Source organism: Chaetodon auriga, chromosome 9 (genome assembly GCF_051107435.1).
Source record: "Chaetodon auriga isolate fChaAug3 chromosome 9, fChaAug3.hap1, whole genome shotgun sequence".
Taxonomy (NCBI): domain Eukaryota; kingdom Metazoa; phylum Chordata; class Actinopteri; order Chaetodontiformes; family Chaetodontidae; genus Chaetodon; species Chaetodon auriga.
Window position 1 is genome coordinate 14822959 of NC_135082.1, and position 26617 is coordinate 14849575.

Here is a 26617-nt window from a genome sequence, read left to right on the forward strand (position 1 = left end):
ATGGGGCTCTCTGCAGTAATGCGGTCTTGCAAAAGGTACGTGCTGCTCCTTTTTCTTCTGTCTTTTGTTCGTAAAATATCGACTTCAGTGACTCATTATTCCATACCTGAGGAAATGAAAGAAGGATCAGTTGTGGCAAACCTCGCTTCGGATCTCAGCCTGGATGTTAAAACACTGAATGAGAGGAAGATGCGTCTTGACATCATTGCGAATAAGAAATATCTGGACGTGAACAAAGAGACTGGTGAACTGTATATAGTTGAGAAGATAGATAGAGAATACCTCTGCCCGTCAAAATCTTCTGCAACTTGCTATCTAAAACTGGAGATAATACTAGAAAATCCTGTACGAATTTTTAATATAGAAGTAGAAATTTTGGATATGAACGACAACGCCCCACAATTTCGACGAGACGTCATACATTTAGACATATCTGAAGCGACGCCGAAAGGAGAGAGATTCTCTCTCAGCAATGCGGTTGATCCGGATGTTGGAAGCAATTCAGTGAAAACGTATCATCTGAGTGAAAGTGAACATTTTAATATTGAAGTTCAGACTGGAAGAGATGGTTCGAAATTTGCTGAATTGATTTTAATAAAGACTTTAGACCGAGAGCAGCAGGCTGTTCATAATTTAATACTCACAGCTGTAGATGGAGGCACACCTGCTCGATCTGGTACTGCAAGTGTTATTGTTCGTGTTTTGGACACTAATGATAACGCTCCTGCATTTGACAAAGCGAGATATAACATAAAAATAATGGAAAATTCTCCCATTGGGAGCCTCGTTGTTCATCTGAATGCAACAGACTTAGATGAGGGCTCCAACTCTGATCTAACTTACTCATACAGTTTATATACGTCAGAGAAAACACAAGAAACATTTCATCTGAATCCTTCCACTGGTGAAATTACTGTGAAAGGAATGTTGAATTATGAGGATTTCAAGATTTATGACATGGAAGTTATAGCAACTGATAAAGGAGCCAATAGTTTATCTGGACAATGTACGATAAAGATTGTAGTTGAAGACATGAATGACAACCATCCAGAAATATCCATTAAATCATTTCAGAGTCCAGTGGACGAAAACATTGAATTAGACACAGTGATAGCTGTAGTTAGTGTCAGTGATAAAGACTCAGGGGACAACGGAGTGGTTGATCTTCATATTCCAGATAATATGCCTTTCAAACTGAGGGAATCCTCTGATAACTATTATGAATTAGTGGTGTCAGAGCCGTTAGACCGTGAGAAGGTTCCAGAATATGACATCACTTTCACTGTTACAGACAGAGGTTCTCCTCCTTTATCTGACAATGAAACGATGACGTTAGAACTGCTGGATGTGAATGACAATGTTCCACAGTTCCCTCAGTCATTTTATACCATACGTGTGATGGAGAATAACGCTCCTGGGGCCTTGCTGAGTTCCCTGACTGCGTTTGACCCTGACCTCCATGAGAACCAGTATCTGGTTTATTTCATCCTGGAGAAGGAGATAGCCAACACGTCCATGTCCATGCTGTTCTCCATCAATCCAGAGAACGGTAATCTTTACGCACTGAAAACTTTTGACTATGAGATCGAGAAGGAGTTTCTTTTCCACATCGAGGCCAGAGACTCTGGCTCTCCTCCGCTCAGCAGTAACGTGACGGTCCACATCATCATAGTTGACCAGAACGACAACGCTCCGGTGATTGTCTCTCCGTGGCGCGCGCACGGCTCGGTGGTGGAGGAAAAGATCCCCAGATCCACCGATAAAGGCTCCCTGGTTGCCAAAGTCATAGCCTTAGACACAGACTCTGTGCACAACTCTCGGATTACCTACCAGTTTCTCCAGGTGACTGACGCCACCTTGTTCAGTCTGGACCAATACAACGGAGAGATCCGGACTATGAGGATGTTCAGTTACAGAGATCCGCGCCACCAGAGACTGGTTGTTGTTGCCAAGGACAACGGGCAGCCTGCTCTCTCTGCCACAGTCACCATCAAGCTGTCCACAGTGGAGACTGCCGTGAAGGCCTACTCTGACATGACCGAGGTGCCTCTAGAGTACGACATCTTCTCAGACCTCAACCTGTATTTGGTCATCGGTCTGGGCTCGGTGTCATTTCTCCTGCTGATCACCATATTGGTCACCATCGTGCTGAAGTGTCAGACACCCAAACCCAGCAAAGCGGCTCCTCCCTGCAGGAACAGTGTGATGAGTGAGAGGAACTCCACCATCGCAGATTCCACTCTGGTGTCCAACGATGCCTACTGGTACAGTCTGTTTCTAGCGGAGACCAGGAAAGGAAAGCTGGTGGTGAGACAGCCTGTGCCAAAGGGCTCCAGATACATTGTGTCCAGTCTACCAAGAGGTACAGGACTGACAGACACGAGTGACTCTGCAGCTTCCACTCTGCAGGTATGACCTTCGTTCAAATCGCTCATTGTTTTCTATTGTTCATTATCACTTTATTTGCCAATTTCCTATGTGTATTATGTGAGAATATAATGTTAAAATGTTGATGAAAAGGAACAAGATCATAATTCACTTTAGCAATATCTGCAGCCACTACACATCTTGATCTCAAGTTTAAACTTTAAAACCTGTTTCCTTTGTCGGTTACTTCACTTTAAATTTAATGTTTTGCAATGTACACAGAGTGGCGCTGTTCACTCCAAAAATAAAATCGGAACCCGCGTCCGCCATGAAAAGAAATCATTGTAAAACCTGCAGCGCTGCAATCAGCCAGATATCACCGTGGTCCTGAAAAATCATATGAACTTAATTTAGACGAATTCGTTGATTTTCCACTCAGAATATTCACGGATTTAAAATTTGACTCATACGCTTTGACGGATTTCTTAAGTTGTGCAACACACTGTGAACAGAAGAACAATTATGCGGTCCGTTGAAACAGCGCAGTCACGGAAAGGGTATGTGGCGCTTTTTATTCTCTTTTCTTTTGTTCTTCATGCAACTGCCTCGGTGACTCATTACTCCATACCAGAGGAAATGAAAGAAGGATCAGTTGTGGCAAACCTTGCTGCCGATCTCAGCTTGGATGTTAAAACACTGAATCAGAGGAAGATGCGTCTTGACCTCATCGCCAACAAAAAATATTTGGATGTGAACAAAGAGACTGGTGAGCTTTATGTCGTAGAGAAAATCGACAGGGAATATCTTTGTACTAAAACGCTGACATTGTGCTACTTGAAAATGGAAGTAATACTTGAAAATCCTTTGCGTATATTTAACATAGAGCTTGAAATTCTGGATATTAATGACAACGCCCCGCAGTTTCGAAGAGATGCCATACATTTGGACATATCGGAGTCAACGCCTTCTGGGGACAGATTCTCATTAAGCAACGCTGTTGATCCGGATGTTGGAGGCAATTCGGTGAAAACGTATCATCTAAGTGAAAACGAACACTTCACTATTGAAATTCAGACTGGAAGAGATGGGTCGAAATTTGCCGATTTGATTCTGAAGAAGGCTTTAGACCGAGAGCAGCAGGCTGTTCATAATTTAATACTCACAGCTGTAGATGGAGGCACACCTGCTCGATCTGGTACGGTTAGCATTATTGTTCATGTTTCGGATACTAATGATAACGCTCCTGCATTTGACAAAGCGAATTATAACATAAAAATATTGGAAAATTCTCCCATTGGGAGCCTCGTTATTCATCTGAATGCAACAGACTTAGATGAGGGCTCCAACTCTGATCTAACTTACTCATACAGTTTATATACGTCAGAGAAAACACAAGAAACATTTCATCTGAATCCTTCCACTGGTGAAATCACTGTGAAGGGAATGTTGAATTATGAGGATTTCAAGATTTATGACATGGAAGTTATAGCAACTGATAAAGGAGCCAATAGTTTATCAGGACAATGTACTATCAAGATTGTAGTTGAAGACATGAATGACAACCATCCAGAAATATCCATTAAATCATTTCAGAGTCCAGTGGACGAAAACATTGAATTAGACACAGTGATAGCTGTAGTTAGTGTCAGTGATAAAGACTCTGGGGACAACGGAGTGGTTGATCTTCATATTCCAGATAATATGCCTTTCAAACTGAGGGAGTCCTCTGATAACTATTATGAATTAGTGGTGTCAGAGCCGTTAGACCGTGAGAAGGTTCCAGAATATGACATCACTTTCACTGTTACAGACAGAGGTTCTCCTCCTTTATCTGACAATGAAACGATGACGTTAGAACTGCTGGATGTGAATGACAATGTTCCACAGTTCCCTCAGTCATTTTATACCATACGTGTGATGGAGAATAACGCTCCCGGCGCCTTGCTGAGTTCCCTGACTGCGTTTGACCCTGACCTCCATGAGAACCAGTATCTAGTTTATTTCATCCTGGAGAAGGAGATAGCCAACACGTCCATGTCCATGCTGTTCTCCATCAATCCAGAGAACGGTAATCTTTACGCACTGAAAACTTTTGACTATGAGATCGAGAAGGAGTTTCTTTTCCACATCGAGGCCAGAGACTCTGGCTCTCCTCCGCTCAGCAGTAACGTGACGGTCCACATCATCATAGTGGACCAGAACGACAACGCTCCGGTGATCGTCTCTCCGTGGCGCGCGCACGGCTCGGTGGTGGAGGAAAAGATCCCCAGATCCACCGATAAAGGCTCCCTGGTTGCCAAAGTCATAGCCTTAGACACAGACTCTGTGCACAACTCTCGGATTACCTACCAGTTTCTCCAGGTGACTGACGCCACCTTGTTCAGTCTGGACCAATACAACGGAGAGATCCGGACTATGAGGATGTTCAGTTACAGAGATCCGCGCCACCAGAGACTGGTTGTTGTTGCCAAGGATAACGGGCAGCCTGCTCTCTCTGCCACAGTCACCATCAAGCTGTCCACAGTGGAGACTGCCGTGAAGGCCTACTCTGACATGACCGAGGTGCCTCTAGAGTACGACATCTTCTCAGACCTCAACCTGTATTTGGTCATCGGTCTGGGCTCGGTGTCATTTCTCCTGCTGATCACCATATTGGTCACCATCGTGCTGAAGTGTCAGACACCCAAACCCAGCAAAGCGGCTCCTCCCTGCAGGAACAGTGTGATGAGTGAGAGGAACTCCACCATCGCAGATTCCACTCTGGTGTCCAACGATGCCTACTGGTACAGTCTGTTTCTAGCAGAGACCAGGAAAGGAAAGCTGGTGGTGAGACAGCCTGTGCCAAAGGGCTCCAGATACATTGTGTCCAGTCTACCAAGAGGCACAGGACTGACAGACACGAGTGACTCTGCAGCTTCCACTCTGCAGGTAAACTCACAAATTTTCAATTAAATTCACCACGTTTGCTTTTTCTCAACTTTGAAAGTCCTTCGATTAAACGTCATTTTCATTTATTTCATTTTCTGCTCACATTTCCAGATATTGTCAGTGTTTTTTTAAAAAAATATGTAAATTGCTATTTCACATTTTGGTAAACCTGTAACAACAAATATGTTCCAAATCTGCAGTCCAACAACATCTTTGTACAGAATACATAGTTGTAAAGAAGAGTTTAAATGTTGCCTTCAGATATTATAAATCTGGGGTTCCCATATCTTCTTCTTTAGGGAACCCCTTTCTCTCACTGAGTAAACTGACGACCCCGACGATGTGACCGATTTCATGGATCTTTCAAATGAAGTTCAGTTAATTACAATAACAGGACAGAACAACTGAAAAACTATACAATTATCCTAAATAGTGAACACAATAGCTGCAATATGTTTGTTTGAAACAAGCGATTGGACGAATTTTGAGATAATTTTCTGTGAATATTGATTCAGAGATGCGTTTTCTTCATACTTTTACCATTTGTGTTTATACAAATCTGTCTATATTATGTAATTTTATCATTTTTTTTGCAATCTTTCATACTTAATAGGCTTCCTATTTGACAAATCCAGTGTTTTCTTCACCCTGACACTTGGTTTTTTTTAACTGCTTACTTTTCTAATGCAGGACGTTTATTCTAAGTTTATATCGCTAATGATAGTCTAATTTAAAATAACAAATTCATTTAGTTTTCTCCATTGAAATGAAACAAATGCTGAGATACTGTACAGGCATACTATATATATTTTTTTAAAAAAAAAGTTTTCTTACACCCCTTCAAATCAAGAAGTACTCCGACGCCCCTCGTCAAGCTTTGGTAACCCCGAGTTGGGGCGACGACCCCTACTTTGGGAACCAGTTTTCTAAATTAATTCGACGTTCTTCTGACCTCCATGAAAAGCTGCGATGGTGCACATGCGTATTTTCTTGCACTCAAGCGTCGCTGTTCCCCAGATAAACACCCTTATCTGTGACTTCATAGGCGCCATGATAGTGTCTTGTACGCAGACATACCGGACGGCCACAAAAGCACTGTGGACAGCTCCTGGTGCTGAACTGGATTTCATGGGTTTATTCCACGGTCATATGTTTTAATAGCTTTTTTAACGATAAATATCTTCAAAGTACATTACTTTTTCCTTTTTCTACGCTGCAACTGAACTGAGTCACTGACAAAAGGAACATTAATCAGCGGTGTGACAATGAACGTGCATAACAGTGGAAATTCTTTGAGGTATGTGTCCGCGCTTATGTTGACTGGCGCGTTTATTAACACGGTTATTGCCATAACTCATTATTCTGTTCCAGAAGAACTGGAGGAGGGATCGGTTGTCGCCAATTTAGCTTCCGATTTAGGTTTAGACGTCAAGACTCTGGGTCGGCGGAAGATGCGTTTAGACAATATATCCGGCAAAAGATATCTGGATGTGAACAAAGAAACAGGGGAGCTTTACATCGTTGAGAGGATAGACAGAGAGTACCTCTGTGCAATAAAAACACCGACATGTTACCTCAAAATGGAGGCTATTGTGGAGAGCCCGCAAAGAATATTTTACATCGAAATTGAAATAACGGACATCAATGACAACGCTCCTCACTTTCGACGAGACACCATTAACTTGGACATTATGGAATCAACCCCAGCTGGCGAGAGATTCTCTGTGAACAACGCTGTTGACCCAGATCTGGGATCAAATTCAGTCAAAACGTACCTGCTGAGCGAAAGTGAGCACTTTGACATAGAAATTCAAACCGGAAGAGACGGATCAAAATTTGCTGATTTAATATTAAAAACGGGTTTGGACCGAGAAAAGCAAGCAGTCCACAATTTGATACTGACTGCTGTGGATGGCGGAGCCCCCACTCGCACTGGCACAGCCAGTATCATCGTTCGTGTGCTAGACACGAATGACAACGCCCCAACTTTCGCAAAAGATAATTATGAGGTTGATATTATGGAAAATTCTCCTGTTGGAAGTCTTGTCATTAAGCTGAATGCTACAGATTTAGACGACGGGACAAATGCAGAAATCGAGTATACATATAGTCTGTACACATCAGAAAAAACACAAGGAACATTTAACTTGAATCCATCCACTGGAGAAATAACTGTGAAGGGTATGTTGAATTATGAAGATATTCGAAATTATGAAATGGAAATAATAGCTATGGATAAAGGAATCAACAGTTTATCAGGGCAGTGCAAAATAAAAATTTCAGTAACAGATATGAATGACAACCATCCAGAAATATCCATTAAATCGTTTCAGAGTCCGATCAAAGAAAATGAGGCAATGGACACAGTGATAGCTGTAGTTAGTGTCAGTGATAAAGACTCTGGGGACAACGGAGTGGTTGATCTTCATATTCCAGATAATATGCCTTTCAAACTGAGGGAATCCTCTGATAACTATTATGAATTAGTAGTGTCAGAGCCGTTAGACCGCGAGAAGGTTCCAGAATATGACATCACTTTCACTGTTACAGACAGAGGTTCTCCTCCTTTATCTGACAATGAAACGATGACGTTAGAGCTGCTGGATGTGAATGACAATGTTCCACAGTTCCCTCAGGCATTTTATACGATACGTGTGATGGAGAATAACGCTCCTGGGGCCTTGCTGAGTTCCCTGACTGCGTTTGACCCTGACCTCCATGAGAACCAGTATCTGGTTTATTTCATCCTGGAGAAGGAGATAGCCAACACGTCCATGTCCATGCTGTTCTCCATCAATCCAGAGAACGGTAATCTTTACGCACTGAAAACTTTTGACTATGAGATCGAGAAGGAGTTTCTGTTCCACATCGAGGCCAGAGACTCTGGCTCTCCTCCGCTCAGCAGTAACGTGACGGTCCACATCATCATAGTGGACCAGAACGACAACGCTCCGGTGATTGTCTCTCCGTGGCGCGCGCACGGCTCGGTGGTGGAGGAAAAGATCCCCAGATCCACCGATAAAGGCTCCCTGGTTGCCAAAGTCATAGCCTTAGACACAGACTCTGTGCACAACTCTCGGATTACCTACCAGTTTCTCCAGGTGACTGACGCCACCTTGTTCAGTCTGGACCAATACAACGGAGAGATCCGGACTATGAGGATGTTCAGTTACAGAGATCCACGCCACCAGAGACTGGTTGTTGTTGCCAAGGACAACGGGCAGCCTGCTCTCTCTGCCACAGTCACCATCAAGCTGTCCACAGTGGAGACTGCCGTGAAGGCCTACTCTGACATGACCGAGGTGCCTCTAGAGTACGACATCTTCTCAGACCTCAACCTGTATTTGGTCATCGGTCTGGGCTCGGTGTCATTTCTCCTGCTGATCACCATATTGGTCACCATCGTGCTGAAGTGTCAGACACCCAAACCCAGCAAAGCGGCTCCTCCCTGCAGGAACAGTGTGATGAGTGAGAGGAACTCCACCATCGCAGATTCCACTCTGGTGTCCAACGATGCCTACTGGTACAGTCTGTTTCTAGCGGAGACCAGGAAAGGAAAGCTGGTGGTGAGACAGCCTGTGCCAAAGGGCTCCAGATACATCGTGTCCAGTCTACCCAGAGGCACAGGACTGACAGACACGAGTGACTCTGCAGCTTCCACTCTGCAGGTATGGGAAAACCTCAATTAAATTTGTGATTAGTGCAAATGTTCTGAGAGCATTTCCATCAAATACAGCGAGAAATAACCGTGCGAATCGTTACATTTTATAACCGTCATTGTTCCAACAAGTTAGTTATTGTTGATCCACCAGTTAACAACAACAACAACAGCTGTATATATGTATTCCCACAGGGACCTGAACTGTTGAAACTGACTATGTTTTAGTGTTATGTAATTGAGTACAACAGCATTTAGATAGTCTTGATACTGGTTGTAATCAAAGCTGACACCAAATGATCATTCACAATTTCATAAGATCCTTTCATTTTTTTTAAAAAAATAGGACAAATCACTGTATATTTACAATCTTTGCCGCTTTCATGTTTCAGTTTTCTCGCACAAGGTATTTTGCTACGCCTTAAATTCGATAGGGAATCGTGTACTGCTTGAGGTAAAATCAAACAATGAAAAATATCCTCTGACGAAAATTAGAAAATCACTCAAAATAGAGACTAAACATATGTGCATACTAATTCATTTTAACTATAGTGGCTTGGTTTTACCCACAGAAGTCAGTGCGTAAAAGTCTCACACGACGACAAAGGCAGGGACATCATGTATTTGGACTGACGCAATATTATGTGGCACGTGTGTAATTAAAATATAACAAAATAATAATAAATTTGAATACTTGTAAAAACAAAACAGTGCCGAAAACCTGACACTTGTTGCCCCTGTACCACTTGAAAAATCAAGACCAGAAACGATGAAAAGCGACATCACAAGTGAAATATCTGATTACACTTTTTCTTTTAACGAAAACGACAAGTTCACGAACAATTTATCTTATTTTTAACTAAACATTGACACCCCCGATAATTAGCGAGGTGCGACGGCACATGAACGACTATTCACGTCGCTGCTCTCCACAAAAACTTCCTCACTGATGAAGTCATCGTTCTCCCGATTGTTCATTGGAGGCTGGGCAGGCAGGCACGTTACGCGCAATATCTCTGCTGACACCAACATAAAGAAACGCTTTCCTTGAGGACCCTCGGTGACTTTTAACATTGAATACAAAGCACTCCTTTGTCTTTTCTCCACAACATCACATACCGAAGCTTTCACTCGGGATTCTCTGCAATGGCTCGTCATATCAACCAGTATTCCCGGAGAGGGTACGTTTCAGTATTTCTCTTTCTTTCTGCCATCATCGACACGGTATCAACCGTCACCCATTATTCTGTTCCCGAAGAAATGGAGGAAGGATCCGTCGTTGCTAATTTAGCAACTGATTTGGGATTAGATGTGAAGACTCTGAATAAAAGAAAAATGCGCGTAGACGTTGTGGGCAATAAAAAATATCTTGATATCAACAAGGACACGGGAGAGCTGTTTATTCTGGAACGGATGGACAGAGAGTTTTTATGCCCATTGAAGACAGCTACGTCGTGCTTTCTTAAATTAGACGCTGCAATTGAAAACCCGATACGAATGTTTAACATTGAGGTGGAAATCACGGATATTAACGACAACGCCCCTCATTTTCGACGAGGAACGATGCATTTGGACATCTCTGAGTCCAGTCCCGTCGGAGAGAGATTCTCATTGAACAACGCAGCAGATCCAGATGTTGGAACAAATTCTGTGAAAGATTACCATCTGAGCTCAAGTGAACATTTCTCCATTGAAATTCAGACCGGGAGGGACGGGTCAAAGTTTGCAGATTTGATTCTGAAAAAAGCTTTAGACAGAGAGCAGCAGGCTGTTCATAATCTAATACTGACTGCAGTGGACGGTGGGGTCCCCACGCGCACAGGTACAGCCAGCATCATTGTTCGCGTGCTTGATGTGAACGACAACGCCCCTTCATTTGACAAAGACAAATACGTCGTAGAAGTGATGGAAAACTCCCCGATTGGCAGTCTAGTGATTAAAATGAATGCCAGTGATTTAGATGAAGGGAGCAATTCTGATATTGTGTATTCATACAGTTTGTATACATCAGAGAGGACGCAGCAGATGTTTAACTTGAATCCAGAAAACGGTGAAATCAGAGTGAAAGAGATGATAAATTATGAAGACTTTAAGCTTTATGAAATGGAGGTTATTGCGAGCGATAAAGGACCAAACTCCTTATCTGGACAGTGTAAACTGACAATCCAGGTGACAGATATGAATGACAACCACCCAGAATTATCCATTAAATCTTTTCAAAGTCCCATTAAAGAAAATGAGCCAATGGACACAGTGATAGCTGTAGTTAGTGTCAGTGATAAAGACTCAGGGGACAACGGAGTGGTTGATCTTCATATTCCAGAGAATATGCCTTTCAAACTGAGGGAATCCTCTGATAACTATTATGAATTAGTGGTGTCAGAGCCGTTAGACCGTGAGAAGGTTCCAGAATATGACATCACTTTCACTGTTACAGACAGAGGTTCTCCTCCTTTATCTGACAATGAAACGATGACGTTAGAACTGCTGGATGTGAATGACAATGTTCCACAGTTCCCTCAGTCATTTTATACCATACGTGTGATGGAGAATAACGCTCCCGGCGCCTTGCTGAGTTCCCTGACTGCGTTTGACCCTGACCTCCATGAGAACCAGTATCTAGTTTATTTCATCCTGGAGAAGGAGATAGCCAACACGTCCATGTCCATGCTGTTCTCCATCAACCCAGAGAACGGTAATCTTTACGCACTGAAAACTTTTGACTATGAGATTGAGAAGGAGTTTCTTTTCCACATCGAGGCCAGAGACTCTGGCTCTCCTCCGCTCAGCAGTAACGTGACGGTCCACATCATCATAGTGGACCAGAACGACAACGCTCCGGTGATCGTCTCTCCGTGGCGCGCGCACGGCTCGGTGGTGGAGGAAAAGATCCCCAGATCCACCGATAAAGGCTCCCTGGTTGCCAAAGTCATAGCCTTAGACACAGACTCTGTGCACAACTCTCGGATTACCTACCAGTTTCTCCAGGTGACTGACGCCACCTTGTTCAGTCTGGACCAATACAACGGAGAGATCCGGACTATGAGGATGTTCAGTTACAGAGATCCGCGCCACCAGAGACTGGTTGTTGTTGCCAAAGACAACGGGCAGCCTGCTCTCTCTGCCACAGTCACCATCAAGCTGTCCACAGTGGAGACTGCCGTGAAGGCCTACTCTGACATGACAGAGGTGCCTCTAGAGTACGACATCTTCTCAGACCTCAACCTGTATTTGGTCATCGGTCTGGGCTCGGTGTCATTTCTCCTGCTGATCACCATATTGGTCACCATCGTGCTGAAGTGTCAGACACCCAAACCCAGCAAAGCGGCTCCTCCCTGCAGGAACAGTGTGATGAGTGAGAGGAACTCCACCATCGCAGATTCCACTCTGGTGTCCAACGATGCCTACTGGTACAGTCTGTTTCTAGCGGAGACCAGGAAAGGAAAGCTGGTGGTGAGGCAGCCTGTGCCAAAGGGCTCCAGATACATCGTGTCCAGTCTACCAAGAGGCACAGGACTGACAGACACGAGTGACTCTGCAGCTTCCACTCTGCAGGTATGGGAAAACCTCAATTAAATTTGTGATTAGCACAAATGTTCTGAGAGCATTTCCATCAAATACAGCGAAAATTAACCGTGCGAATCATGACATTTTATAACCCTTATTGTTCCAACAAGTTAGTTATTGTTGATCCACCAGTTAACAACAACTGTATATATTCATTCCCTCAGGGATATAAACTGTTAAAACTGATTATGTTTTAGTGCTATGTAATTGAGTACAAAAGCACATGGACAGTCTTTATACTGATTGTAATCAAAGCTGACACCAAATGATCATTTACAATTTCATAAGATCCTTTCATTTTTTAAAATAGGACAAATCACTACATATTTGCAATATTTGCCGCTTTCATGTTTCAGTTTTCTCGCGCATGGCATTGTGCTACGCCTTAAATTCGATACTGTAAGAGGCAATCGTGTACTGCTTAAGGTGAAATCAAACAACAAAAAAATATCCTCTGACGAAAATTAGAAAATCACTCAAAATAGAGACTAAACATATGTGCATACTAATTCATTTTAACTATAGTGGCTTGGTTTTACCCACAGAAGTCAGTGCGTAAAAGTCTCACACGACGACAAAGGCAGGGACATCATGTATTTGGACTGACGCAATATTATGTGGCACGTGTGTAATTAAAATATAACAAAATAACAATAAATTTGAATACTTGTGAAAACAAAACAGTGCCGAAAACCTGAAACTTGTTGCTCTCGTACCACTTGAAAAATCAAGACCAGAAACGATGACAAGCGACATCACAAGTGAAATATCTGATTACACTTTTTCTTTTAACTAAAACGACAAGTTCATTAACAATTGATCTTATTTTTAACTAAACATTGACACCCCCGATAATTATCGAGGTGCAACGGCACATGAACGACTATTCACGTCGCTGCTCTCCACAAAAACTTCCTCACTGATGAAGTCATCGTTCTCCCGATTGTTCATTGGAGGCTGGGCAGGCAGACACGTTACGCGCAGTATCTCTGCTGACACCAACATAAAGAAACGCTTTCCTTGAGGACCCTCGGTGACTTTTATCATTGAATACAAAGCACTCCTTTGTCTTTTCTCCACAACAACATCACATACCGAAGCTTTAGCTACGGATTCTCTGCAATGGCTCGTCATATCAACCAGTATTCCCGGAGAGGGTACGTTTCAGTATTTCTCGTTCTTTCTGCCATCATCGACACGGTATCAACCGTCACCCATTATTCTGTTCCCGAAGAAATGGAGGAAGGATCCGTCGTTGCTAATTTAGCTACTGATTTGGGATTAGATGCGAAGACTCTGAATAAAAGAAAAATGCGCGTAGACGTTGTGGGCAATAAAAAATATCTTGATATCAACAAGGACACCGGAGAGCTGTTTATTCTGGAACGGATGGACAGAGAGTTTTTATGCCCCTTGAAGACAACAACATCATGCTTTCTTAGATTAGACGCCACAATTGAAAACCCGATACGAATGTTTAACATTGAGGTGGAAATTGTGGATATCAACGACAACGCCCCTCATTTTCGACGAGGAACGATGCATTTGGACATCTCTGAGTCCAGCCCCGTTGGAGAGAGATTCTCATTGAACAACGCTGCAGATCCAGATGTTGGAACAAATTCTGTGAAAGATTACCATCTGAGCTCAAGTGAACATTTCTCCATTGAAATTCAGACAGGGAGAGACGGGACGATGTTTGCAGATTTGATTCTGAAAAAAGCTTTAGACAGAGAGCAGCAGGCTGTTCATAATCTAATACTGACTGCAGTGGACGGTGGAGTCCCCACGCGCACAGGTACAGCCAGCATCATTGTTCGCGTGCTTGATGTGAACGACAACGCCCCTTCATTTGACAAAGACAAATACGTCGTAGAAGTGATGGAAAACTCCCCGATTGGCAGTCTAGTGATTAAAATGAATGCCAGTGATTTAGATGAAGGGAGCAATTCTGATATTGTGTATTCATACAGTTTGTATACATCAGAGAGGACGCAGCAGATGTTTAACTTGAATCCAGAAAACGGTGAAATCAGAGTGAAAGAGATGATAAATTATGAAGACTTTAAGCTTTATGAAATGGAGGTTATTGCGAGTGATAAAGGACCAAACTCCTTATCTGGACAGTGTAAACTGACAATCCAGGTGACAGATATGAATGACAACCACCCAGAATTATCCATTAAATCTTTTCAAAGTCCCATTAAAGAAAATGAGCCAATGGACACAGTGATAGCTGTAGTTAGTGTCAGTGATAAAGACTCAGGGGACAACGGAGTGGTTGATCTTCATATTCCAGATAATATGCCTTTCAAACTGAGGGAATCCTCTGATAACTATTATGAATTAGTGGTGTCAGAGCCGTTAGACCGTGAGAAGGTTCCAGAATATGACATCACTTTCACTGTTACAGACAGAGGTTCTCCTCCTTTATCTGACAATGAAACGATGACGTTAGAGCTGCTGGATGTGAATGACAATGTTCCACAGTTCCCTCAGTCATTTTATACCATACGTGTGATGGAGAATAACGCTCCTGGGGCCTTGCTGAGTTCCCTGACTGCGTTTGACCCTGACCTCCATGAGAACCAGTATCTAGTTTATTTCATCCTTGAGAAGGAGATAGCCAACACGTCCATGTCCATGCTGTTCTCCATCAATCCAGAGAACGGTAATCTCTACGCACTGAAAACTTTTGACTATGAGATCGAGAAGGAGTTTCTTTTCCACATTGAGGCCAGAGACTCTGGCTCTCCTCCGCTCAGCAGTAACGTGACGGTCCACATCATCATAGTGGACCAGAACGACAACGCTCCGGTGATTGTCTCTCCGTGGCGCGCGCACGGCTCGGTGGTGGAGGAAAAGATCCCTAGATCCACCGATAAAGGCTCCCTGGTTGCCAAAGTCATAGCCTTAGACACAGACTCTGTGCACAACTCTCGGATTACCTACCAGTTTCTCCAGGTGACTGACGCCACCTTGTTCAGTCTGGACCAATACAACGGAGAGATCCGGACTATGAGGATGTTCAGTTACAGAGATCCGCGCCACCAGAGACTGGTTGTTGTTGCCAAAGACAACGGGCAGCCTGCTCTCTCTGCCACAGTCACCATCAAGCTGTCCACAGTGGAGACTGCCGTGAAGGCCTACTCTGACATGACCGAGGTGCCTCTAGAGTACGACATCTTCTCAGACCTCAACCTGTATTTGGTCATCGGTCTGGGCTCGGTGTCATTTCTCCTGCTGATCACCATATTGGTCACCATCGTGCTGAAGTGTCAGACACCCAAACCCAGCAAAGCGGCTCCTCCCTGCAGGAACAGTGTGATGAGTGAGAGGAACTCCACCATCGCAGATTCCACTCTGGTGTCCAACGATGCCTACTGGTACAGTCTGTTTCTAGCAGAGACCAGGAAAGGAAAGCTGGTGGTGAGACAGCCTGTGCCAAAGGGCTCCAGATACATTGTGTCCAGTTTACCAAGAGGCACAGGACTGACAGACACGAGTGACTCTGCAGCTTCCACTCTGCAGGTATGGGTGAAAATATATATTTAATTAGAATTAGAAACAGGTGTACTCACTGAATATTCATCAAGTACACCTCCAAGTCATCATGGTGTCATGGTCTTACTCTCATGCCACTGCTGGAGAATTTGCATTCTGCTTTTCAATTTCAGTCATTCCTCATAAAAGGTTAATAACTGCCTAAAAGGAACCATGCATGGCAATTAAAAATATAATTGTACAGATTAGCTCCCAGTTGCAATTGCTTATCATACATACACCAAAAATGTTCATTTCTTCATGTTTGATATTGTTTTTGCGTGCTCACAACCATGTGTAACACCAGTAGAAGACGAAAGAGAATACCGTGATAAATACTCTATTCCATCACAATCACTGTATATACTTGTGAATAACAATACGATTATAATGAAATGCAAATACATGATTGACAAAAGCTGAAAATTATGTGCTTTCAGAATTCCACTTCACATCCGGGAATAGATGTTTAGAAATCAGAGCTCAAAATGTCACCAAAATACCTGTTTCTGCCTTGTTAAACGTTTAAAACTTTTTTTTTTCTGTTTTAATCTTTGCAGTGGCTCACACAAAGCAAGTTTTTGACTTCTGCAAAGTTGGAAAGATATTCAGGGACTCGATGTTGCTGGATCAATAACTCAACAGCGACACGTTGTCAAAACATAAACAAAGTCTCTCTCTAACCATAAAGTAAACAATGAGCTATAACCAAAATTTAATCAAAACAAGCTGCCCAATGCATGAGACAAACTATATTGTTCTCTGTGCACAGGTGGCTGCGAGATGAGTGTTCAATGACCGTCAAAGTGCAATACTGAGTCGAGATACTGCAAACTGCAGTGCAAAAGACCTAAGTTTCCTCAGCAGATACAGTCTTATCTGGCCTTTCTTATAGAGAGCCTTTGTATTGCCAGTCCAGTCCAGTTTATTATTCAGGTCAACGCCCACGCATTTGTAAGATTCCTCCATCTCAGTGTCTGCTCCCATGCTGTTAACTGATGTAAGGGTTTTTCACCTGCATGAATCCACCACCAGCTTGTTAGTTTTCCCTCCACTGATCTAGAGGTTGTGCCACTGGCACCAATCCGCATACGCATGGGTCAGCTCAATGTACTCCGTGTCGTCCCCATCTGTGATGAGACCTTGAACAAGTACTTAGATTCATAATCTGCACATCCCCTTTCCTAAACAGATGTTTTTCTTATTTCGAACTGGATTTCTGCATGGATATGCAGAGGAGAAATGGATAATTGGAGGATATTTGGAGGAGAAATGAGGCAGAGCATGTGGCACAGTGACATTATATTAAATCAAAACTATCAGCTGGTGGCATTTATTGATCATACACACACTGAAAAGTTTGAAGATTGCAGAGTCATCAGAAAACTTTTGCCTGTGGCAGTTAGCTGATTTGTGCATGAAGTCTGCAGTTTAGAGGGTGAATGGAAGGGAGCGAGGACTGTTCCCCACGGGGAAACACACAGTCCTGCATGTTCACATACTTTAGTTTGTTGTTGTGGTAGTTGTCCCTCTGAAGCATAGGCTGTATGGCACTGAAGGCACCAGAGAAACCAAAGAACATGATTCTCTCAGTGCTCCAAGCCCTTTCCAGGTGTGAGATGGATCTATGTAGGGAGTAGATGACTGAGTCATCTATCCCAATGCTGGTTTAATCGGTGAACTGTTGTGGGTCCATTGATAACTTCACCAGCGGGCAGAGATAGATAAGAACCAGCCTCTCCAGGGTCTTTATCAGGTGTGATGTCAGTGCCACTGGCCTGTCGTTGTCAAGAACCTCAGGTTGTGGAGTATGTGGCACCATGCAGGATGTTTTCCACAGCTCTGGCACTCTCCCCAGCTTCAGGCTTAGGTCAAAGATGTGCTCAACTATCCTGCATAACTAATGTACCCTGGATTTGAGATGTTGCAGCAGGGAGGACTGGAGAGGAAGAGGGGTAGATGATTGATCAAATCTATTGAAGAAAAGGTTCAGATGACTGACCAACTTTTGGTCCCTCGCAGACTGGGAATGGGGTTTCTTGTGGCCAGAGATGGTTTTCAGGCCTCTCCAGACTCTGCTGAAGTTGTTGTGCTCCAACTGCTCCCCCATCTTCCGCCTCTAGCTGTTTTTTTTTTCTCTCTCTACACATTCTTCAGCTCTGCTTTATTTCCTGACGTAAAAACCGTCTTTTTTTCTTTGAAGAGAAACTTTCTATTAGGAGTATTCCAGGGTTTGTTGTTGCAAAAACAACGTACAGTCCTGATGGGTACAGCACTCTCCACACAGAAGTTGATGTAGTCTGTTAAAATGTGTGTAGGACTGTCAGTGTCTCACACTGTATATGTCAAAAATATATGATGTATTGAGTGTGTATCTCAATTCCTGAAGGTAGCCTAAACCAATATTTTGGTTTGTACAAAGCAAATAAAGACAATCTGGTTTAAATTAATGAAAACTGAGCAAAAAAAAATCATTAAAATTAAGTGGTGCTGCATAACCATCAGGGGTCTCTTAGTGTTTGACATTAATTGGGTGCCAATATTCTTGATCTTAAAAACATAAACATTGAGACAATTAAAGTCTAGACATTTTTCCAAAATGAGTGTTACAGTCTTACTTCTAGGAGACCCCTGGTGATACAACTGAATTTAGAGACATGACACTGTGTAACAGTGAAATTATTAAATATGTTTCCCAATAAAAATTCCCCCAAATTATCCTTTTTTTTAAAATCTAAATATCGTAGTATAACCATCTGGAGACCACTTGCACGTGAAGTAATTTTGGTGACACTACACTGTATTACAGTGAAGTTGTGATTTTTTTTTTTTTTTTTTTTTTTTTGAGTGTCTGTTTTCGGTTTTGCACTTTGTAGACGGTCCCTGCGCACTCGCCTCACAGCCGCCTGCACATTGAGATCAGTATGATTTGTATCCGTCGGAAAACGGCTCGTTTTGATAAACTTTATTTTGTAGCTCATTGTCGACGTTGCTATGGTTCGAACGAGGCGTCGTTTGTGTTTTTACAACGTTTCGTTCATGAGTTATTGATCTGGGAACATCGAATCTGTGAATACCTTTCCAACTTTACCGAAGTCTGCTTTGGTCGCTGCTCTCCACGAAAACACACTCTGATGATGATGATGATGAAGTCATCATTCTCGAAAGAGTTCATTGGAGGAAACAAAGTCAGATACTGTGTTACACTGACGTCACTCGGGGTCTAAGGAAGGAACATTTTCGTGTAAGATTCTCGTCTCATTTGTTCGTTCATCAAGAGGACGGTCGATTTGCGTTTCAGCACAGTTCAACGTTCTAACTACAGAATTTGCACGATGGCGTTTGGCGTCCAGCTGTTGTTCGTGAGGCGGTACGTTTCCGTATTTATATTTCTCTGTGCCATCATGAACACTGGATCCACCGTCACCCATTATTCTGTTCCGGAAGAAATGGAGGAAGGATCCGTCGTTGCTAATTTGGCTACTGATTTGGGATTGGACGTGAAGACCCTAAGTGAGAGAAAAATGCGCATCGATGTTGTTGCCAATAAAAAATTTCTTGACATCAACAAGAACACGGGAGAGCTGTTTATTCTGGAAAGGATAGACAGGGAGTTTTTATGCCCGTCGAAAACAACGTCATACTGTTTTCTTAAATTAGACGCTACAATTGAAAACCCAATCCGAATGTTTAACATTGAGGTGGAAATCACGGATATCAACGACAACGCTCCTCACTTTCGGCGAGGAACGATGCATTTGGACATCTCTGAGTCCAGCCCCGTTGGAGAGAGATTCTCATTGAATAACGCTGCAGATCCAGATGTTGGAACAAATTCTGTGAAAGATTACCATCTGAGCTCAAGTGAACATTTTGCACTTGAAATTCAGACAGGGAGGGACGGGTCAAAGTTTGCAGATTTGATTCTGAAAAAAGCTTTAGACAGAGAGCAGCAGGCTGTTCATAATCTAATACTGACTGCAGTGGACGGTGGGGTCCCCACGCGCACAGGTACAGCCAGCATCATTGTTCGCGTGCTTGATGTGAACGACAACGCCCCTTCATTTGACAAAGACAAATACGTCGTAGAAGTGATGGAAAACTCCCCGATTGGCAGTCTAGTGATTAAAATGAATGCCAGTGATTTAGATGAAGGGAGCAATTCTGATATTGTGTATTCATACAGTTTGTATACATCAGAGAGGACGCAGCAGATGTTTAACTTGAATCCAGAAAACGGTGAAATCAGAGTGAAAGAGATGATAAATTATGAAGACTTTAAGCTTTATGAAATGGAGGTTATTGCGAGTGATAAAGGACCAAACTCCTTATCTGGACAGTGTAAACTTACAATCCAGGTGACAGATATGAATGACAACCACCCAGAATTATCCATTAAATCTTTTCAAAGTCCCATTAAAGAAAATGAGCCAATGGACACAGTGATAGCTGTAGTTAGTGTCAGTGATAAAGACTCAGGGGACAACGGAGTGGTTGATCTTCATATTCCAGAGAATATGCCTTTCAAACTGAGGGAATCCTCTGATAACTATTATGAATTAGTGGTGTCAGAGCCGTTAGACCGTGAGAAGGTTCCAGAATATGACATCACTTTCACTGTAACAGACAGAGGTTCTCCTCCTTTATCTGACAATGAAACGATGACGTTAGAACTGCTGGATGTGAATGACAATGTTCCACAGTTCCCTCAGTCATTTTATACCATACGTGTGATGGAGAATAACGCTCCTGGGGCCTTGCTGAGTTCCCTGACTGCGTTTGACCCTGACCTCCATGAGAACCAGTATCTGGTTTATTTCATCCTGGAGAAGGAGATAGCCAACACGTCCATGTCCATGCTGTTCTCCATCAATCCAGAGAACGGTAATCTTTACGCACTGAAAACTTTTGACTATGAGATCGAGAAGGAGTTTCTTTTCCACATCGAGGCCAGAGACTCTGGCTCTCCTCCGCTCAGCAGTAACGTGACGGTCCACATCATCATAGTGGACCAGAACGACAACGCTCCGGTGATCGTTTCTCCGTGGCGCGCGCATGGCTCGGTGGTGGAGGAAAAGATCCCCAGATCCACCGATAAAGGCTCCCTGGTTGCCAAAGTCATAGCCTTAGACACAGACTCTGTGCACAACTCTCGGATTACCTACCAGTTTCTCCAGGTGACTGACGCCACCTTGTTCAGTCTGGACCAATACAACGGAGAGATCCGGACTATGAGGATGTTCAGTTACAGAGATCCGCGCCACCAGAGACTGGTTGTTGTTGCCAAAGACAACGGGCAGCCTGCTCTCTCTGCCACAGTCACCATCAAGCTGTCCACAGTGGAGACTGCCGTGAAGGCCTACTCTGACATGACCGAGGTGCCTCTAGAGTACGACATCTTCTCAGACCTCAACCTGTATTTGGTCATCGGTCTGGGCTCGGTGTCATTTCTCCTGCTGATCACCATATTGGTCACCATTGTGCTGAAGTGTCAGACACCCAAACCCAGCAAAGCGGCTCCTCCCTGCAGGAACAGTGTGATGAGTGAGAGGAACTCCACCATCGCAGATTCCACTCTGGTGTCCAACGATGCCTACTGGTACAGTCTGTTTCTAGCGGAGACCAGGAAAGGAAAGCTGGTGGTGAGACAGCCTGTGCCAAAGGGCTCCAGATACATCGTGTCCAGTTTACCAAGAGGCACAGGACTGACAGACACGAGTGACTCTGCAGCTTCCACTCTGCAGGTACAAACGACTGCTCACGTTACTGCAGTTTGAATAAATCCTTTTTCCTAAGTTTAGTTTTGTGAAGAGAAATATCTGGCACTTTTTTAAAGCAGTTCACACAATATTTCATCATTGGTGTACTGGAAAACCTTCTTCTATTTTACAGTTTAGACATTAAGAACCTACATTTTTGATTTCAGTGATGAATTAATCTATTTAATATGTCAAACCAGAAACACTGAAAAAAAATAATATAAAATAACAAAATCAGTCTAAAAATCATGTCATTTTTTGCTGTAATTCTGATGTTGACTGTGTTCGTGTGTTACACTAAGGAGGCCGACCGGTTTCAGTTTTCACGTGTGTCACGTCCTCAGACAGTGGCTCACCATTCAATAGTATGACAAAGCTTCTCGTCACTCAATCTGTCAATATCCGTTCGTCTTTTCTTGTCACGGGTCAATACAAAAAAATCAAATGAAAATATTTCTATTTATGTTCAGTCAGTGAAAATGCCAAAACACTTGTGACTATGTTCAAAAACATCCAACGGGATGTCTAAAGCAGAACAGCAATGTTATACACAAGGAGCTCATGATTTTCAAACAGTGAAAGTCTGTGAGTAAAGACTCTTTTAACTGATAATCTGATCATTTCTTGTCATGCATGGCCCGCCGTTTGTCTTCAAATGTACATGCTCTCTGTTATTGAACTGATGATAAAATATGCAATATACAGTTTTCCTCTGTTGCGAACAGTGACCGCAACAACACAGGGTGGTGCATGTCAGCACACATGGGCCCTGTCGTCTGTGTGGTGCAGGTGTTCTGTCCTGTCCTGTCCTGTCAATGTCAGTAGTCAAAGATTGAGCACAGTCTGCAGCATTGGACAGTCAGGAAATGTGCATCACCACAGCACATATCTGAACTGCAGACTGTTGAATTTACTGTTTAAAACGACCTTTTCTTTTTGCAGTGTCACTTGATTACTTAATGTAAGTTACCATGAATGTTGACCTATCTATCTATCTATCTATCTATCTATCTATCTATCTATCTATCTATCTATCTATCTATCTATCTATGGTGGTAAGTATGCTGCTGAAGGAACAAACAATTACACAGTTACTTTTAACCCTGACATATTATAAACACACTGCATTAGCTGTTATAGAGGGTCACACTAACGATGCTTAGTATGTGTTGTTTTTCAAAGATAACATTTCATTCATAGTGCCTTGACACCAACTCTGTGATGATAGGATGCATACACAAATAATCCTTTTTTCTGTGCTTGCAATGACCTGACCATTGAATTGCTTGTTTTTTTTTCTCCCTGCTCTAAAGTACCCTAAATGAGGGAAGTCCACTCTGCAGCTGGAGGTATGCAGGAGTCTCACTCCCCCGCCCCGGATGCCCTTTTAATGAATGATGTTACAGAACTTAGTGTTTGAATTGTTTTTTGTGTTTGTTTTGTTCTCAGTGGATTTTCTTTTTAATTATTTTGTCTTGTTTAATTTCTCTTGGAGAAGGAGATTTTTTTTAATTGCAAAGGGTCACTCAGTTGACATCACATGCAGTTTGCCAAATCTCCTGTGTTAACCTCTTCATGCCGACATTTTGGTTACTGTTACTCATATTAAATTCACATCCTTAAAGACCAACAAAATGTGTCAATGCAATCTAACTACCACAGTAATTAACACTACCTTTATTAGGATTATGTCCCCTCCCCAAAGTTTTTCTACAGTTTGACAGAGCCTCAAAAATATGGCCCTAATTTTGATTGACTTTAGGGGACAAAGCTATTAAGCCATAATAATCATATCTGTAATATACTGATTTGGATTATCTGTGGTCAGTTCTGCAGACAAACAAAAAGGTGATGATCCAGATGAAGTAGTATTCAAACAGTATTCCTGTCCTGGTCATTACTTTTGGTGAACAAAGTGAGAGTCAAGTACAGCCAGTCACTGAGCCACACACCTTTCTCCTGCGCTCACTGAGTATTAGCCTTTAACACAAAAATAATAACATCAACATGCTGCTCTGCTTGAAGGTCATTGATCACAGTTATTAAATCCTTTACTACCACTAACAATGTTGCCATTTGCTGGCTTTGCTATTTTCACAATCTGGCTTTTGCTGTTATCACACATGTGAAGCAAATATTGATATCTTTCATTGAATCACTATGTTCTCAAAAGGGTCCTGTGCATGTGGAGATTAATTTGTGTTCATCCCCTATACTGACCCATCACTAATAGATCAGGAGGATGCCCTGTTTTAATGTTTTTAAGTGGGAATGGACTGTGCTGTTTCTGTATGATTGGGTTGGTTAAAATTGTAATTCTAGTGTTACTGTCTTCACACAGACACAGAATAACACTTCTGAATTTTCTGTCTGCTGTAGTGTGAATTATGACCCAATTCTTTGTGCAGGAGAGGCGCAAAGTGAAACCAGTCACCCAGTTACCTAGCAACCACTCTCCTTCACATAATCTCGGAGCATGGTATTCATTGATAGACCCGCCACCTCACCACTACATGTTCAAGGATCCCCTCCACCCACTCTGTCTTCTGCCTGAAGCCCCTGTCTGAGTGACAGACGTCGGCTGCATGAGATATGTCACTTTGGCCAGTCACACGGCTGTCAGTGCTGTGCTTCTTTTCCAGATGCAACTAATTCTCTTGTCTCTTTTGCAGGCATCCACCACCAGCAGCAGCAGTTCCACATAAGGCCACACCTTCAGCTGCGTACTGGATTTACGCTGACAGGAAAGCTTCACACGGAAAAAGGAGAACCCTCCCCCCCATGTCCTTCCAGCTGATCCTTATTCCTCACAGTGCGTCATCGTCATGCTATGACACCAAATGGACTATGGTGGCAAATCAATGACACAGCCCTCCCCCTCTCTTTGTTTAAGCACACAAAAAGCCAATCAACAATGTCTCGCTGTCCATTCAATATGCATGATAAGACTGCATGGCTTCAACCACACTCCAAGACCTTCATTCTAAAAAATATTCAAGAGGACATACTCAAAAAGAAACAGCCAACACGAAAAATTACAGCTATGGATATTTGAAGAAGCCTCAACAAGGACTTAGAGTGGACACAGGAACGTTGAAATGCCTTTAAGAGACTGTTTTCCCTCTCTAAAAATGAAACACATGTTGGACGTTACATTTTTGACCTCTGTGCTTTGTCTTGCTATATAAAAGCATTGATGTATACTCTACAAGTTATCCAAGAAGTGAAGCAGCACAATTAACTAAATGTCAGAAGAGCACCAACCTTGGATTTTACAGTATGAAAGAAAAGGAAATCAGTATTTTGTAAATGTTGTAGCTTTTAGTAAGTTTTTTTTGGTTTGTTTGTACTTGACTTTGTGCTTTATATGTGAACTAGGCCTAAGTATATGAACAAGAGTGCTAAGAGATTAAGATAAGTGTACTAGTACATCAAACAGATAAAATTGAGGCCTTTAGCTATTACATATCTGCCTTTCAGTTGTTTTTGCATGGATCAATCAAAGTAATTTGATAGCTTTAGATATTTTATGATACTGAACAATCCATTTTCTATAGTTCGATTTTATCTCACTGTGTAGCATTGTTCAAAACCAGATGGAAGATTAGATTTGAATGGGATCACAAAGGAAGTACAACAGCACGATACTTTGATATGATTCCCCAAATCCTAAGATCTTCAGAGAGGGTCAACAGATCTGTAATGTCATTCCTTTTCCCTAATTTCTAGGCAAGAGGAAAATGACCAGCAGCAGTGGGACATTTCTGTGGATTCATAAAGTCAGTGTACAGTGCGCTTGAATGTTATGTTCACTCGGATGTTAGTGGGAGACATGAGTTGGACTGAACTGAACACAAGTGAACACAGTGAGTCTTTGAGAATGGATTGAATAACATATGCTTTATGACTATATACATCACAAACACGGCCGTGTACTTTCACTGTTTTTATTTTTTAGGATGAACTCTGGATTTTCCTTTGTTTCAGCATCTTATGAGGGTGTGTAAAAAGTTGAAAACTCTGAACTGAACATGAAAACTTCATGGTTGCTTTACAATACTGAGATAACATACAGTAGTTGTGGTTGGTCTTGCCCAATGAAAGCTGTGCTCACGTGTGTTACTGACTACTGTATAAGATAAGATGTATCTACATATGCAACACGAAAATACTGATAAAGATATGACTGACATATACAGTATTACATGTCTGTATCTATTAACATGCCTTTCTTTTTCAATGCCAATGCTGAACTTTTTAAAGTGAACAAAAACAGTTGACCTCCTGTGCCATCAGATTTATGAGCCAACTAGTATGTGAAACTGTAAAATAATCAGGCCTCATGTAGTCAAACTCTTTAGCACAGCTCACATTGCATTACTTGTATAAAGTTCTAATGTTTTACAGGCAAACATATACAGTGAGTGCTTTTGTACAGTGGTACTTTCATGGTGCAATATGTGGTATCTTGTGTAATGTGAGCTTACTGTGTGCTATGGTCTGGTGTGTATGATCTATTAAATACAAACACAAAAGAGAACAACAAGCTTGATGATGGACTTCTGAATCTCTTGAGTTTTGCATCAAAAGTCATCACAGTCCTTCAGTGAACCCTCAGTGAATGTACAGGAAAAGGCAGTTTGTGTCCTAATAGATAAGAACAAGGGATCAAGTTAAACTATGTTTGTGATAACAATGGTTATAAGTTGAAGGCCAACTGTACTGCACTGTAGTTCCTGTCTCATTCTTGTCAGCTGGTTAAGTAATGTGTCACTTCATAAGATGTGTCCATTGA

At 42.5% G+C, this 26617-nt stretch overlaps 2 protein-coding genes and 1 pseudogene across 9 annotated transcripts; all 3 read left to right on the forward strand.

Moving 5' to 3' along the window:
* On the forward strand, positions 1-26368 carry LOC143325481 (protocadherin alpha-C2-like). 7 transcript variants are annotated; one of them, XM_076738536.1, is made up of 3 exons: positions 1-2409; positions 23136-23171; positions 24495-26368. In XM_076738536.1, exons 1-2 carry the CDS (start codon positions 1-3, stop codon positions 23145-23147), a joined length of 2421 nt encoding a protein of 806 aa, XP_076594651.1. In that variant the 3' UTR covers positions 23148-23171; positions 24495-26368. The 7 variants fall into 7 exon arrangements, with proteins under 7 accessions (XP_076594651.1, XP_076594648.1, XP_076594652.1 ...); XM_076738537.1 differs by lacking the exon at positions 1-2409 and adding an exon at positions 2715-5295; XM_076738535.1 differs by lacking the exon at positions 1-2409 and adding an exon at positions 9963-12508.
* LOC143325487 (protocadherin alpha-C2 pseudogene) lies at positions 6143-9604 on the forward strand (annotated as a pseudogene). Its single transcript, XR_013077543.1, has one exon. The product of XR_013077543.1 is annotated as a protocadherin alpha-C2 pseudogene (transcript).
* LOC143325483 (protocadherin alpha-C2-like) lies at positions 12910-18785 on the forward strand. Its single transcript, XM_076738538.1, has one exon. The coding sequence runs from the start codon at positions 13643-13645 to the stop codon at positions 16073-16075; it is 2433 nt and encodes an 810-aa protein (XP_076594653.1). The 5' UTR covers positions 12910-13642; the 3' UTR covers positions 16076-18785.
* Positions 26369-26617: the final 249 nt, after the last annotated feature.